This window comes from Thamnophis elegans, chromosome 1 (genome assembly GCF_009769535.1).
Source record: "Thamnophis elegans isolate rThaEle1 chromosome 1, rThaEle1.pri, whole genome shotgun sequence".
NCBI lineage: Eukaryota > Metazoa > Chordata > Lepidosauria > Squamata > Colubridae > Thamnophis > Thamnophis elegans.
This window is the reverse complement of record NC_045541.1, coordinates 172,932,552-172,948,991: the sequence shown is the minus strand read 5'-3', so window position 1 is coordinate 172,948,991 and position 16,440 is coordinate 172,932,552. Positions and strand designations below refer to the sequence as shown.

At 43.1% G+C, this 16,440-nt stretch overlaps 1 protein-coding gene across 4 annotated transcripts in view; it reads right to left on the bottom strand.

Moving 5' to 3' along the window:
• Positions 1–16,375, bottom strand: part of SUGP2 (SURP and G-patch domain containing 2) — a 47,600-nt gene extending 31,225 nt beyond the window's left edge. For 2 of the 4 annotated variants that reach the window (XM_032216239.1, XM_032216479.1), the window contains exons 1-4: positions 15,586–16,283; positions 9,018–9,142; positions 1,663–3,168; positions 482–599 (exon numbers count right to left, since the gene is read on the bottom strand). In XM_032216239.1, the coding sequence (XP_032072130.1) occupies positions 482–599; positions 1,663–3,168; positions 9,018–9,129 (1,736 nt within the window). In that variant the 5' untranslated portion in view covers positions 9,130–9,142; positions 15,586–16,283. The other 2 variants (XM_032216327.1, XM_032216403.1) reach the window with 2 other exon arrangements.
• Between the last annotated feature and the right edge of the window lie 65 nt (positions 16,376–16,440).

Genomic DNA, 16,440 nt, shown 5'->3' with positions numbered 1-16,440 from the left:
GAACCGTTGCCCCCATCTCGAATGGTATGACTGTTGTGTGTTTTAAACCATGTATTGTTTTGTGTCGTTTTTAATTTTGTCTGTATCCCCCCCTTCCCTGGTTGAGTTGTGAGCCGCCCTGAGTCCCCTTCGGGGGAAAAGGGCGGCATATAAATAAAATCAACATTCAACATATTTATTTGTTTATTTAAGCCTACGGACATATCAGCGGGTTCCTGAATAGAACAGGATACCTTAAACCAGCCATTTATTTTCTAACTTACCTTGTAGAACAGTATTTCTCAACCATGTCAACTTGGAGATGTGTGGACTTCAACTCCCAGAATTCCCCAGCCAGCAAATGCACAGCCACACATCTTCAAGTTGACACGGTTGAGAAACACTGTTGTAGAATATCACATAGACATGATAAAACAGGAGCTAGACATTGCCTCCAAGCACTTTGAAGGGTACACACATAAGAAACAAGCAAGATAAATACCAATACTCCGGGTTGTGTTTCAGTTCGGCCTTCTCTTTCCCTGTTAACATGCCAGAGGCCATCGTGTTCACTAGCTTTTCAATCGTCTCAACAACTTTCCTATCAGCACGTTGTGGAGCTATGCAAACAAAAAACAAGTTCCAAACAAAGGGGGGGGGAAGAGAAAGAAGTAGTCACAATAACGATTTAAAATGGCAATTTGACGTCTTCCTGCTAATAAAATGTACTCATTGCGATTATCATAGGTAAGTGAGCAAGACTGTTTTTATGTATTCCATTTAATTCTGTATCATAAGAATGTGTGGGTTATGAGTGCGCAGAAGAGTTTGACTTTGTGTCACAGGTCATAGCTTCAATATATATAATGCTTACCATTTGTACTTAAAGGTAAAGGTTCCCCTCACACATGCCTGCTAGTCATTCCGGACTCTAGGGGGCGGTGCTCATCTCTGTTTCAAAGCCAAAGAGCCAGCGCTGTACGAAGACATCTCCGTGGTCATGTGGCCAGCATGACTAAATGCCGAAGGCGCAAGGAACGCTATTTTACCTTTCCACCAAAGGTGGGCCCTATTTTTCTACTTGCATTTTTTACATCCTTTCGAACTACTAGGTTGGCAGAAGCTGGGACAAGTAATGGGAGCTCCGTTACACGGCACTAGGGATTCGAACTGCCGACCTTTACGATCGACAAGCTCAGCATCTTAGTCGTGGAGCCACTGTCCTCACTTACTCACAGAGCCTCAAAAAACCTTACTTAGAATGTTCCCTGACTAATCTTTTTAGTCTTAAAAAAAGAAGAAGCTATTTATACATTCTTCAGTACAGACTCCTGGATAGCAAAGTAGAGAAATCTCCATGTAATTGTATTTTGAACTGCCCCCCTCTTGGGGGGGGGGAATATTCCTTAACAATACGCTCATTTTGTCACATCATTTTCTAGATCTCCCCTCATGTTTACTCAGCTGACCTATTTCCCAGTACACAGTGGTAGTATATTTCTGAGGTTTCCTGAGATGATCTGAGTTTTAATTTCCACTCATTCCGAGATAGGCTTTGTTCCTCAACCTAGTGTATTTCACAGAGATAAAATGAAAAGCAGAACATCGTTCCTAATTGCTCATATACTAAAAAGATCTCCATACGCTTAATTTTAAGTGTGATTTACGTGACATTCCACTCACCCTGAGCTGGAGGACTGGCAGCTGGTCTCTTTAACTGCATCTTGCAGCCACTTTTCTCCAACCAACTTTGCAAGGTTTCTATATATTCTTTCCCAAACAAGGCAGAGGTATCGAAATTGGGAAATAAGGTAGGAGGAGGGGCCGAATCCTGGACGCTGAGGGCCTCCAGGATTTTTTCCTGCCTGAAAGCAGAGGCCAGAGCGAAGGTTTGCCCCAGGAGGGCCAAGGATTTTCGGCACAGGGACATCGTCGTCTGAAAAGCGGTGGCCATCTTCCCTGAGTTACTGAAGCTGTTAGTTTTGATTCTGAGCTCATAGGCATTGCAGGCCATCAGCAGAGGCGTAGTACTCCTGAGCAGGTAGTCCTGGAGCCGCATCATATACCGGTCGAAAGGCTTAATGACCTCAAAGAAACAATTCTTTGTCACCATCACCCTTTTCTCCAACAGCAGATTCAGAAACTGGCTGTCCACTTTAGGGGTTCTCAGAGCCGGGTGCTGCAGCATCTTGACGCTGTTCATACAGAAATCTTGGTGCTCGGTTTTCAGCAAGCACTTAAATGACGCCAGCATTTTGGCGCAGGTCTCCGTCTCCAATGTGAAGAGCAAACGGAAAAGTTCAGAATACTCCGGGTCTCTCTTAATTTCATTGAACCCAGCCCATTTGATGATTTCAACCCCAAAATTTGCAAAAATATCTGAAGAATCTAGAAGTTCCAAGTCTGGCTCTTTGATCCGGGCGTACCCTGTAGGTTTCAGAGTTGCCTCTGGCAGTAGTAGTCCCTTTGGAGAGGCCAGGGCCGGCCTTTGGCTTTGTTGGAGGTAAGGGGAAGGTATCATTCTCAGCTTGCTGAGACCCAGAGGATTTAACAGAAGATCATCTGCTGGGGACAAAGCTTTAGTGGCCCATTTCTTGAGATGAGCAGCCAACTCTTCCTTACTTCTGACCAGGCCTCCAGTGGCCATCCCACGTTTCCCTTGGAGACCTCTTCCCCTCCCAGCATTCAAAGCGGAGCTGAATTCTCCGGCAGTCTCGAGACTCTGCTCCAGATCATAACTCTGACTATATGCAGTCCTGTAATTCTCTTCCAGAAGCCGTGCTGATCTGAAGTCGCCCAACAGCTCTGACGAATCATAGTCCGTCTCGCGGCGCCTGGAAGGATCTTGAATAGCAGTGTGGCTATACTTCCGTTCCCGTGAGGCAGCATTGTCATAGTCCCGATCTCGGGAAGATGGGCCAGCAAAATCTCTTTCCACGGCAGAGGAATTTCCATAGTCTTGTTCGTATGAAGATAGCTGGCTGAAGTCCTGATTCCCTGAAGAGAGTTTGGTGCTGCTTTTGGAAAAGTAATCCTTCTCCTCTGGGACATGGCTGCTGGACCTATAGGAAGGCAGCGAATATTCGTTTCTAGTGTCTTTCCTCCAGTCACTCCGTATGAACTTCCCACCGTCTTCAAATTTTTCCTCCACCTCGTCGTACTGGGTACGTGTGACTGGCCGCGAGTGAACTGCATGAAGAAACAAAAGACAGCCGCTGTTCAGAGAGGGACTTAATACAACCACCCTATTTGGAAGGGTTGAAAAAGGATGAGCCACCACATCATTCAACTCTGCATTCTACTGGAACATTAAATATTACCCAAAGAAAGTAAAACCACCTGTTTAGTAAATCAGGATAAGGTAAAGGTTCCCCTCGCACATACGTGCTAGTCATTCCCAACTCTAGGGGGCAGTGCTCATCTCCGTTTCAAAGCCAAAGAGCCAGCGCTATCCGACATGACTAAACACCAAAGGTGCATGGAACGCTATTACCTTCGCACCAAAGGTGGTTCCTATTTTTATGCTTGCATTTTTTACGTGATTTTGAACTGCTAGGTTGGCAGAAGCTGAGACAAGTAATGGGAGCTCACTCCGTTACGCGGCGCTAGAGATTCGAACCGCCAAATTGCCAACCTTTCTGATTGACAAGCTCAGCGTCTTAGCCACTGCATCGCTTAAATCAGGATACTTTATGACTAAGCATAAATGTCTGCTCAGATCTATGTCATCCATAACAGCTGTGGGTGGCTGAAATTGAACATCATTTGTTGTTTTCACTTTCACACATTTCACCAATGAGCCTTTCTGACAAATGGAAAGAGTTATTACATCAAAGTCTCACTGAATTCCATACAGTTACCTGGAGTCACATTCAATTCCTGGGAACCTCAGGGACTATTCCATATAAATTTACTGGCAAAAATATGTGATTTTGTTTGTCACTACTTAAGCTGCCACCTGCTGAAGTCACTGCCTAAATTATCCTTAATTGGTTCCTTGTCTGCTTCTAAATTCTGTGCAAATGTTGGTTTTCTCTCAATGCCTTTCATCACCTCTTCCTCTTTCATACCGTCTAAGAGCAGTGTTTCTCAACCATGGCAACTTTAAGATGCATGGACTTCAACTCCCAAAATTCCCCAGCCAGCATACTGGACCATTCTAGGAGTTGAAATCCACATCGTAAAAGGTTACATTGGTCTAGACTGATTCCCAGTTGTCTAGTTTCATCATCTCATGTTCCCCAAAGTTCTTATATATTAATTTTTTATGCTACCCATTTCCACTACAAAATGACTCTTGGGAGGCTTACAAGTGATAAAACAAGTAAAAATATAATTAAAGTATTAAAACATTAGCAACTACACAGATTAAAATATTATTAAAAACTATACTAAAACTGAAACTAAGGAGCTAAGAGACTGACGGGAACGGGGAAGAGGTCTTCTTACCCACCTTCTTATCCACCTCGGTGCTGTGCGACCCTTCCAGGTCCCAGTCTAACCAACAAAGCTGGTTTTAATAGCCTTCTGGAAAGGGACCGGGAGGCACTCGCAACAGTCACTCACGCCCTCGTGACCTCAAGACTGGACTACTGCAATGCGCTCTACATGGGGCAGCCCTTGAAGAGTATTCGGAGACTTCAACTTGTCCAGAACGCAGCCGCGCGAGCGATCGTGGGTGCACCTCGGTACACCCACGTTACACCTATCCTCCGCGAGCTGCACTGGTTACTGATCAGTCTCCAGATACGCTTCAAGGTGCTAGTCGTAACTTATAAAGCCCTTCATGGTATTGGATCTGGGTACTTGAGAGACCGCCTCCTGCCAATTACCTCCCACAGACCCATTAGATCTCACAGGGTCGGCCTCCTCCGGGTTCCGTCTACCAGCCAATGCCACCTGGCTATTACCCGGGGGAGGGCCTTCTCTGTGGCAGCTCCGGCCCTCTGGAATGAACTCCCCGCAGGGATTCGGACCCTCACCTCTCTCCAGGCCTTCCGAAAAGCCGTCAAAACCTGGCTTTGCCGGCAGGCCTGGGGGTGATGAGTTCCCTCCCCTCTCAACATGTATGGTGGTGCGATTGTTGTCGACTTTTATTATTTGTATTTTGTCTTTTATGTTCCCCCTTTTTTTCCCCTTTGAATTGTTCGCCGTCCTGAGTCCTCCCGGAGAAGGGCGGCATACAAATAATAAAATACAAATACAAAATACAAATACAAAGCAAAAAGGAAGGGGGCAGTTGTCACCTCCACTAGTAGGCTGCTCTGCAGGGATGGGGTTCTTATAGGGGTGGTTTGTCAATGCTTTTTTCCTTGAGTGATTTTTTAAAAAAATTCCTATCGAGCCCCATTCTAGCGCTAACCAAGCCCAAGTGCCTTCTCTGATATCTTTTGCATCTGAAATTGCCTCCAAAATACCTCCATGCAATACTTCCCTTACTTCTCAAAATGCATGCTTTCTAAAGAAAAATGTGGGCATGTTTCCCAAATACAAAATAAACCCCAAAACACAACAGATTAGGCCCGTGATGGCGAACCTGTGGCACGCGTGCCAGAGGTGGCACGCAGAGCTCTCTCCATGGGCACCCGCGCCATTGCCAGCTACTCTTCTGGTTTCCAGTGCGCTGGTCTTCGTGTGTGCTGGAGCACCAGAAACCCGAAGATCAGCATGCACGCTGGTCAGCTGGTCTTTGCACATGCTGGAGCGCTGGAAACCCAAAGACCAACTGACCAGTGCTCATGTGCGCCCCGGAAACCTGAAGACTGGTGTATGCGCAGCGGCCACCTGGTTTTCGGGTTCCCGGCGCTCCAGCCTGCACACGCATGTGCGTTCCTGTTTGGCCACTCCGTTCCGAAAAGGTTCGCCATCAATGGATTAGGCGATTGCACACATGCTTCCATCTCCCCCTTCTTGTTGTTTCCATGAATGTCTATAAACAGTCTATAAGCCTCTTGAGGTAAGTATCTTTGGAATTTATATTTTCTTGGAGGGGGGGGGGATTACTTAAAATTAATTAAAATAGAAAACACACTGAGGAAGAGGGTTTTTTAAAATTATTTTACAGTAGGCTATGTGGAATGGCTTCAAAGGGAGATAACAGATGAAAAGACAGTTCCTTCTTCACAATCCTGATTCAACTTTGAAAACTGACAGCTGGTTTGAAGTTATTTTGTACATATACAACAGCTAAGCAGAGTTTCAGGAACTTTTTTTTTTTAAAGGGCAAAAGAACAGCAAGGAAAAGCCAAAGGAAAAGCCACAATCTGAATTGAGATTGAGTTACATCTCCAAGACCAATGTAAGTAAGCATCACTATCGCATGACAGTGAAACAGTGCTATGTAAAAAATGTAAAAGCAGCAACACTTCATAAGTTTAAAAAAACACTGATTTCCGTTGCTACTGGGGAATAATCATTTCACAAAGCCTTGAAGACATGGTTTTGTCAACAAGGGACATGGGAGTGCGGTGGAGCCAGTGCAGCGGCTGTGCTGATTGTCTTGGTGAATGAGATTATGGCTGTATTATGTAGTTACTATCTTGAATACATTTATAGTTCTTAAATTGTTGACTTTTTTGTTTTTACATTTAGAATACAATACAATACAATAGCAGAGTTGAAAGGGACATTGGAGGTCTTCTAGTCCAACCCCCTGCTTAGGTAGGAAACCATATACCGTTCCAGACAAATGGCTATCCAACATCTTCTTAAAGACTTCCAGTGTTGGGGCATTCAGAACTTCTGGAGGCAAGCTGTTCCACTGATTAATTGTTCTAACTGTCAGGAAATTTCTCCTCAGTTCTAAGTTGCTTCTCTCCTTGATTAGTTTCCACCCATTGCTTCTTGTTCTACCCTCAGATGCCTTGGAAAATAATTTGACTCCCTCTTCTTTGTGGCAACCCCTGAAATATTGGAACACTGCTATCATGTCTCCCCTAGTCCTTCTTTTCATTAAACTAGACGTACCTGCAACCGTTCTTCATATGTTTTAGTCTCCAGTCCCCTAATCATCTTTGTTGCTCTTCTCTGCACTCTTTCTGGAGTCTCCACATCTTTTCTACATTGTGGCGACCAAAACTGAATGCAGTATTCCAAGTGTGGCCTTACCAAGGCATTATAAAGTGGTATTAACACTTCACGTGATCTGGATTCTATCTCTCTGTTTATGCAGCCTAGAACTGTGTTGGCTTTTTTGGCAGCTGCTGCACACGGCTGGCTCATATTTAAATGGTTGCCACTAGGACTCCAAGATCCCTTTCACAGTTACTACTGTTGAACAAGGTGCCACCTATACTGTACCTGTGCATTTCGTTTTTGTTGCCTAAATGTAGAACCTTACTCTTTTCATCATTGAATTTCATTTTATTAGATAGTGCCCAATGTTCAAGTTTGTCAAGATCCTTCTGTATCTTTAGCCTATCTTCTGGAGTGTTGGCTATTCCTGCCAGCTTGGTGTCATCTGCAAATTTGATGAGTTCTCCATTTATTCCCTCATCCAAATCATTGATGAAGATGTTGAAGAGTACTGGGCCTAAAACTGAGCCTTGGGGTACTCCTGATTCAACTTTGGAAACTTACAGCTGGCTTGAAGCTATTTTGTACATATACAACATCTAAGCAGAGTTTCAGGAAGTTTTTTTTTAAAAGGAGCAAAAGAACAGTAAGGAAAAGCCAAAGGAAAAGCCACAATCTGAGTTTGTTTTATCTTTCTCTCATACATACAATTCTCTCTCTCCCTCTCTTTCTGTTTCTGTTTGTGTGTGTGTAAGATGGACAGTTTGAAGAAATAATGTGCCTATGAAAATGCACAACCAGGAGAAGAACATGATCACACTTTTACTCAAAGTCTCAAATACGCGGCAATAGTTGATTCTATAAAGATTGGAAAGGTCTACTTCCAATCCCATAAGTCAAAGAACTCTATCAAAGAACTCCAACTATCAGGACTCAGAAGAAGAGCCTTCTCTGCTGCAATGCTCACCCCTTGGAATATCTTACATCTAAGGCAGGGGTGTCAAACTCAAGGCCACGGGGGGTGGATCCGGCCCATGGGGTGCTTAGATCTGGCCTGCGGAGCCTCCCTGGAAACAGCGAAGGACCGACCTGTGGTGCTTCTGACAGCGAAACCACATGCGGCCCTCCCGAGCTCTGTTTTCGCTGGCAGAGGGTTGCAGGAGGCCAAGGCAGTCAAAAACGGAGCTCGGCTGGCCTGTGCGGAAGCAGATAGGCTCACTGTTGAACTTAAAAATAAAGGGGAATCAGAATATTTTAAAGTCTGGAACAGATTTTATGATTGGTATAAGACAAGGTGACAAGACTGGAACAAACTGTATATATTATGATTGGGCAGACGGATAGACAATGTCTTAAGTAGGCTAATAGTTAATGGTTGAGACTAGCTGTATATAATGCGAATGTATGGTCACTTCGACTTCACGGTACTGCATTGTTTTAAATGTAAAAACAATAAAAATATATATTTTTTAAAAACGGAGCTTGGGAGCCCCCTTTCACTGACAAGCGCTCAGGCTGCCCCAGGTGGTGATGTCAAGCTGGCTACACCCACCCTGGCCACATCCACCCTGACCACACCCACACCAGCTCTCTGAGGTCAAATACAACCCTGATGCGGCTCTCAATAAAATCGAGTTTGATACCCCTGCTCTAAGGTAAAACCTGCCTCCCACCCTCCAATCCTTCCACAAGAGCCTAAAAGACCTGGCTCTGCCAGTTGGCCTGGAGACCAGATGAAGAAATTCTATACTAGAGGTGGCTGATAAACTGATGGCAGACTCCCCCTCCCTCCCCCTTGTGCTCTGCTCGCCACCTGCCCATCTTTTTTGGCTATCGTATCGATGTATCCTAATTGTGTTCCTTTTTCATTATTTATTTTATGGTTCTATTATATTACTTCGGTTCTGTTTCTAACTCCTTTTATTTTCTTCCTTTTTATTATAGTAAGCCGCCTAGAGCAGTCCCACAAGGAGTTAAGCGGTAAATAAATTTAGCAAATAAATAATTTGTACAATCATTGCTACCTCTAAGTTGGTGAAGCGCCTCATCGATTGGATCACTTCGGTCCAGATATCGTTTTGCCTTGGCCTGCATGATTGCATCGAAAGACTCCCGTGTCAACCGCTGGGAGGCCATCTTGACTCTGGAACTAAAAGTGAGGAAACTTAAGAATATGCATTCGCCAGTGACATCTCTTTATCTTATAGCTTTCACAAAAGACAGCTCTAAGTAAGATTTCTAAATCATCAATCATTCAAGGCCAGCATCAGGCTTGGAAGCCATTTTTTACAGTGGGCCTCAAGCTGCCACATATTCTACTACTGTGGACTGGGAGAGGGGATTGTCTGTGGCATGAGAGCTGTGTAGTCAAAATGAGATTCTTTCTCAGAAAGTCAAAGTCATCTGGCCTCGGGATCTGGAGGGGCCATACGCTGGGAGGAATCTCTCTGTGGGACAGTGACTTATTGGACCATGTGAGGACATGTGGGTGCTGGTGCTTTCAACTGTGTGCAGAAAACCTGGAAGCTCTCAAGATTCGGGTTTTCCCAGATGTGTCCAGTTGAAAGTTCAAGACCCTGCCCCAGCACCCACATGTCTTCACATGGTCCAATCAGTCACTGCCCCACAAAGAGATTTCTCCCAGCAGACGGCCCTTCCAGATACCCTTGACTGTCTGAGAAAGAATGCCATTTTGACTACACAGCTCTCATACCTCATACAATCCCCCCTCCCAGTTTTCCACAGTAGTAAAATATGTGACAGGCTTGAGGCCAGCTGTAAAAGATGGCTTCCAAGCGTGACATCCAGACTTGCTTAAATTCAGCAGAGCTGTTCTTTTATGTGGGACGAATCAACCACCTGGAATAAAAAGTAAGAGTTGTAGGAACTCGGGTTTACACTGAATAAACTAGTTTGCTTAGAGCACTATCGAAATTCAGTAATATTGCTCTTGACTGCATCAAGATCATTAGAGGAAGAAAACATGTAGAAAGGCATTTAATTTCCCCCAAAAATCCCAATGCAACCAAATTATTTATTTTCTGACAAGAATGGTGAATGAATGAATGAATGTGTATGTGTGTGTGTGTGTGTGTGTGTGTGTGTGTGTGTGTTTTCTGAGGTTTTCACCGGTGTTAGTATGTAGGTCTTTAGTTATTCGGGTTTTCTCCCGTGTAAAATTGGAGATGTCTTGGTGACGTTTCGACGAAGTCTCATTCGTCATCTTCAGGCGTGGTGCTTCCAGGAGCAATGTAAGATCTCGGCTGTTTCTTCCTTTTAACTGCCAGTGGGGGTTTGAACTGATTGGGTGGGAGCTTGGCTGTGTCCTGATTGGGTGGAGGTGTGTCCTGATTGGGTGGAGGTGTGTTCTGATTGGTTGGGGGTTTGTGTTTCATGTAAGGATAGGAGGGGTTTAAAGAGGCTAATTGGTCCTTGGTCGTGCCTCATCAGTGTGGGCTTTTGTCTGCTTTCTTTGTGGATGTTTGGTGGTGATATCCTGTGTGTCTCTTGTGAGTGTGGGCCTGGTGTCATTCATCATGTTAGGGACTCGTTTATCAATAAGGGCAGGCTTCCAAATGGCTGGCAGGCGGGAGGTATCGTCCCGCCTGTTCATGCTGTGTGGGCATTTTTCTATCTCAAATATATAATTGTTTTCTGAGGTTTTCGCGGGTGTTAGTATGTAGGTCTTTGGTTGTTCGGGTTTTCTCCCGCGTAAAATTGGAAGTGATACTTCCAATTTTACGCGGGAGAAAACCCGAACAACCAAAGACATACACACACACACACACACATTTACATATACATATATTTGGGCATACCGCGGGTTGTAACTCTAAATAGATACCTATCACCCTGGCTTAGCTGATAAGGAGTCGAACTCTGTGGCTTAATGGTTAACACATCTGCCTAAGATGCAATACAGCACAGGTTCCAATCCCAGTAAGGGTATGGCTAGCTGATGAGAGCTAAATAGCTTGAAATAGATCTATACTAGTCTCCCTTTATTTATTTATTTATCAGCACAAATACAACATATATATATTTTGTTTTTGTTTTTATTTGTGCTGATAAATAAATAAAGGGAGACTAGTATAGATCTATTTCAAGCTATTTAGCTCTCATCAGCTAGCCATATCCTTACTGGGATTTGAACCTGGGCTATATTACATACTAGGCAGACATCTTAGCCATTAGGCCACAGGCTCTTATCCGTTATCAGCAAAGCCAGGGTGAAAGGTATCTATTAGATTTTTACAAATTAGATCTATACTAGTCTCCCTTTATTTATTTATCAGCACAAATTAAAAAAACCACAAATATAACAAAGGCAACAGTAAAAATATTGGGTTTCTGTCGTGATGGACTCTTGTGATGAGCCGATTGACAGATGATGGAAGCAGTTAGCTTCCTCCCATAATTGGGGCTTACCAGGGGTTGTAAAAATCTAATACATACATACATGCATACATACATACATACATACATGTATATGTATACGTATATATATATGTGTGTATATATATATGTGTGTATATATATATGTGTGTGTGTGTGTGTGTGTGTGTATATATGTATGTATGTATGTATGTATGTATGTATGTTCATATTCCTGACAGAATTGGTTCTGTGTGAAGCCTCAGTTTGTAACCTATCTCGATCATGCTAAATATAATGTCACTGTCCATGATCGATGATGCCATTATATTTAGCATGATCAAGGTGGGTTACAAACTGAGGCTTCTCACAAAACCAATTCTGTCAGGACCATAGCACTACAGGATATTAAACAAGCGTATAAATTCCAGAAATCCAAAATAAAATAATAAGCAAGTGATGAAGGTTATATACGGGTACATCCAAACGATGCTCGGTTGGAGGGGAGAAGTATCTGCAATGTAATAGAAAGCTTTCTTTAAAAAGCCATATCCTTAAACATTTCCCACTCAAATAGTGAGGGGGAAAGCATTGGCGGGCACTGAGAAGAACCACAAAGCCAGACAAATGTTAAATATAGGTAGTCCTCAGCTTACAACCACAATTGAGGCCAAAATTTCTGTTGTTAAGTAGACATTTGTTAAGTGAGAGTTCTGCCCGATTTTACAACCTTTCTCGCTACTGTTAAGTGAATCACTGCAATTGATAGTTAGCAAACCGGTTGTTAAGTGACTCCGGCTTCCCCACTGACTTTGCTTGTGAGAAGATCGCAAAAGGGGAATCACATGGCCACAGCAACGGTCATAAATATGAACCAGTTGCCAAGCATCACATTTTGATCTCTCGATCCCTGAGGATGCTGCAAAGCTGCTATTTTCCAGTGCCCTTGTAGCTTCAAACATTCACTAAACGAACAGCTGCAAGACGAGGATTCCCTGTGTATGCTAATTTTCTGCAACCTTTAAGAACAATCAAATTTCCTACAAATAGACCCTAACTTATACACACACACACACACACACACGTGTGTATATGTATGTATGTGTGTGTGTGTATACACACACACACACACACACACCCCACACACACATGCTGGTCTTGTTGTATTCGGGTCTTTTCCCGTGTAAGATTGAGATTGTCTTGGCAACGTTTTGGCAAGGTCTCACTCGCCATCTTCAGGCTGGGTTTTGGGCTTAAACCTTTACGTACATACATACATATCCTTCCAAACTAGGCAATGAGTGAAGGACTTGTAAAAGAGCATTTTCTGAAAAAATCCTCCCAAAAGCAGAGAGAGAAGCAGAAGGCCAGGCTGAGTTTTTGTTTTTAATTTTTCTTGGTTGGTTAGATCATCCTTTAGAAGAAGATATCTATATTTCCTCATCCTTCCAATAATAAGAAGAAACAAACAACATCTTGCCAGTAGAGCAAAAAGGCAACAAAAGAAGGAGCAGGGGCACAAAAGATCAGCTCCTAATTGATAAAATGATATTAGAAAATTGTAAGAACAGAAAAACGAACTTGAATATGGTCTGGATTGATTACAAAAAGGCATTTGACTCACTGCCACATAGTTGGATCATAAAATGCTTAGAAACAACTGGCATTAGCAAAAATATTACATCCTTTACTGAAAAGGCGATGAAACAATGGAGAACTGAGTTGGCAGAATGAGATCTACGGAATGGTTAATATCAAGCGAGGAATTTTCCAGGGTGATCATTTCACCTCTTCTCTTCAACATCGCAATGATCCCACTATCAGTAATCTTTAAAAAAAATGAAATTAGGCTACCAAACAGCCAAAGAAGCTGAAAAAATTTCGCATTTACTATATATGGATGATTTGAAACTCTATGGAAAGTCAGAAATAGAAATCCAATCATTGACAAACACAGTCCGAGTATTCAGCACCGATATTTCAATGCAGTTTGGCATGGAAAAATGCGCCAATGTATCCATAAAAAGGGGCAAAATCACTGCATGTGAGGGAATTGAAATGCCCAATGGCCAACTAATTAAATGCAATGAAAATAAAGCATACAAATACTTAGACATTCTGCAGTTGGATAACATCAAGCATGGAGAAGTAAAAACTATTGTCAGGCGAGAGTACAACAGAGTTAGGAAAATTTTGAAATCTAAATTGAATGGTGGAAATACAATCAAGGCCATAAATACCTGGGCAACACCAGTTACATTTACATTTAAAACAGTTAAAAATTGACAAAATCACCATCAGTCAAATGCAAAAAGCCGCACTGCTTGGATCTGCACGCATATTACGAAAGTACGTTACGACGTCCTAGGCCCCTGGGTGGGGCCCGACTAATAACCAATGCCAAATCGGGCGAAACAACTGGCCGCTGTGATACAATTGTGATTTTGTCAATTTTTAACTGTTTTAAATGTAATTCCAGTGCTTTGGGAATAGCACCCAGTGTGCCAATTACCACTGGAATTACCACTGCTGGTTTGTGCCATAGTCGTTGAACTTCGATTTTTAAGTCCTGGTATTTTGCGATTTTTTCATGTTCCTTCTCGGCGACCCTGCTATTACCTGGTATTGCGATGTCTATGATTGTGACCTATATAATTATAATTATAATTATAAAGTGACCTTTATAATCAGTCTGCGTGATTTTTTTACAGCAGCTGAGTATGTGATCAACAGTTTCATCAGCTTCTTTGCAAAGTCTGCATTTGGCATCATCAGAGGATTTTTCGATTTTGGCCTTAATGGCATTGGTGCGGATAGCTTATTCTTTCGCAGCCAGGATTAGTGACTGTTTCTTTCTTTAATGTACCTGTTGTTAACCATAACCAAGTTTGTTCACTGTCCACTTTATCTTTTATTTTTTCCAGAAATTGGCCATGCAATGCTTTGTTCTGCCAACTCTCCATTCTTGATTTTATCACTTCTTTTCTGTATTCTTGTTTCGTCTGTTGGACCTTCAGTAGATTTTTGTTCTTTACTTCGATTAATAGATGTTCTTGACTTTCTTTTAAATAATCAGCCAGTGCATGTTTTTCTTCTTCAACTGTTTGCTTCACTTGTAATAATCCTCTGCCACCTGATTTTCGGGGCAGGTACAGTCTATCAGTATCACCACGTGGATGTAAACTGTAGTGTATTGTCATTAGTTTCCTGGTTTTTCGGTCCAAAATGTCCAAATCAGCTTGTTTATTATTATTATTATTATTCTGCAAAAAAACCACCCTACTTGGAACAGCTTATATCCTCCGACCTTACCTTAACAGTTCCTAGGACCTTGGTTAGGACTGGAGCTGTTGAGGTACCAACCAGCCCCAAAGTCTGTGAACCTCACCAAAGATTAGCCACATAATAATAATAAAATTATTTTAAGAAGATACTTGGTTGATATCTAAGATGCTGGTAGCAACCCGTATCAACCATTAGCACCAGTCAATGGTATTTGTGACACATCTTTAAATGTTTAGTTGATCGAGTTTCATGAATAAAAGAAATAATAATTATTATTATTCCTTATTGCCAATGCACAACCTACGCACAATGAAATTGGTTGAGCTCCCTCAGTGTAATCCCCCAATACAACTCACAGTGAAGACAAAAAAGGAGGGGGGGGGATATCCCTAATCCAATATAAAAATAACCCTAATGAAATATAAATGCCTCGGCTTTTTACAATTTACAATAGCAGAGTTGGAAGGGACCTTGGAGGTCTTCTAGTCAAACCCCCTGCCTAGGCAGGAAACCCTATACCATTTCAGATAATGACTATCCAAAGACTTCCAGTGTTGGGGCATTCACAACTTCTGGAGGCAAGCTGATTAATTGTTCTAACTTTCAGGAAATTTTTCCTTAGTTCTAGGTTGCTTCTCTCCTTGATTAGTTTCCACCCATTGCTTCTTGTTCTACCCTCAAGTGCCTTGGAGAATAGTTTGACTCCCTCTTCTTTGTGGCAACCCCTGAGATATTGGAAGACTGCTATCATGTCTCCCCTAGTCCACCTTTTCATTAAACTAGACGTACCCAGTTCCTGCAACCGTTCTTCTTCAAGGCTTCTTGGAAAGGGGGAGGGAGAAAAATAAGGCCTTTTATCCCATTTCCTCCCCGCTCTTCCCCAAATGCTTCGATTTCGGCTGCTGCTTTACCGCCCCCCCCCCCCCGGCTTACCAAGCGGCGGGGAAGAAGAGAAGCCGCCTCGTCAATCTCTAAAGCATAAAGCAACCTCCATTAACCAGCGGCTGGTTTTTTTTGCGCACGCGCCGAGCGCTTCTCTACCCTCTCGGCGGCCAGGCCGCACGCACCGGAGCTTCTTCCCTGCGGCGTCCGATTTGCACTTTCTCTTTTGCACGCGAAGAAAGCATCGATCAAGGTTTGGTCTAACTCGCCCGGCCCTTTTTCTTTCTGTCTTTAAATAAAAATCCCGTCTTCAATTCAGACGTGACTTGGTGCGCACGCGCGACAAGACAAACTCGTTAAGGGATATGACGTCACGCTATCCAATAACGCTTGCGCAAAAGGCGTCTCGAGCGAGTCACCGCTTTGCGCATGCGCCAAGCACCCACCGGAGGGAAATTTTGCTCCGAGAAATTTCGTGGGTGGGAGAAATAAGATAATCTTTCAAAATAATATCAACTCATCTTCCTCAACCCGTTTTAAAAAAAATGGAGCCGATGTTTTTCAGCGAACAAACAATTATTTCGTCAGTTTAACAACATATCCCATCATATCTGATTTGCAAAAATTCGGACAAACACTAGATGGCAGCAAAGAGATAAGAGATGCTCGCTGCCACTTAAAGTTTCGCCGGGTTTTTTTTTTCTTTTTCTTTTTGCACTTCAGCTCTGAGAGGCTTCCATTAACGTCCGTCCTACCTTCCTTTAAAACCCCTGTGGTGGTGGTGGTGGGAAACGTGCTGGCGTACGTACGCATGCGTGGTTCAAATTCCCCTTTCCCTGCGCTGCCATTGGCGAAGTCGCTTTTTTTCCCCCTTGCATCACGTGGCCTTCATTGTACGGTGGCGAG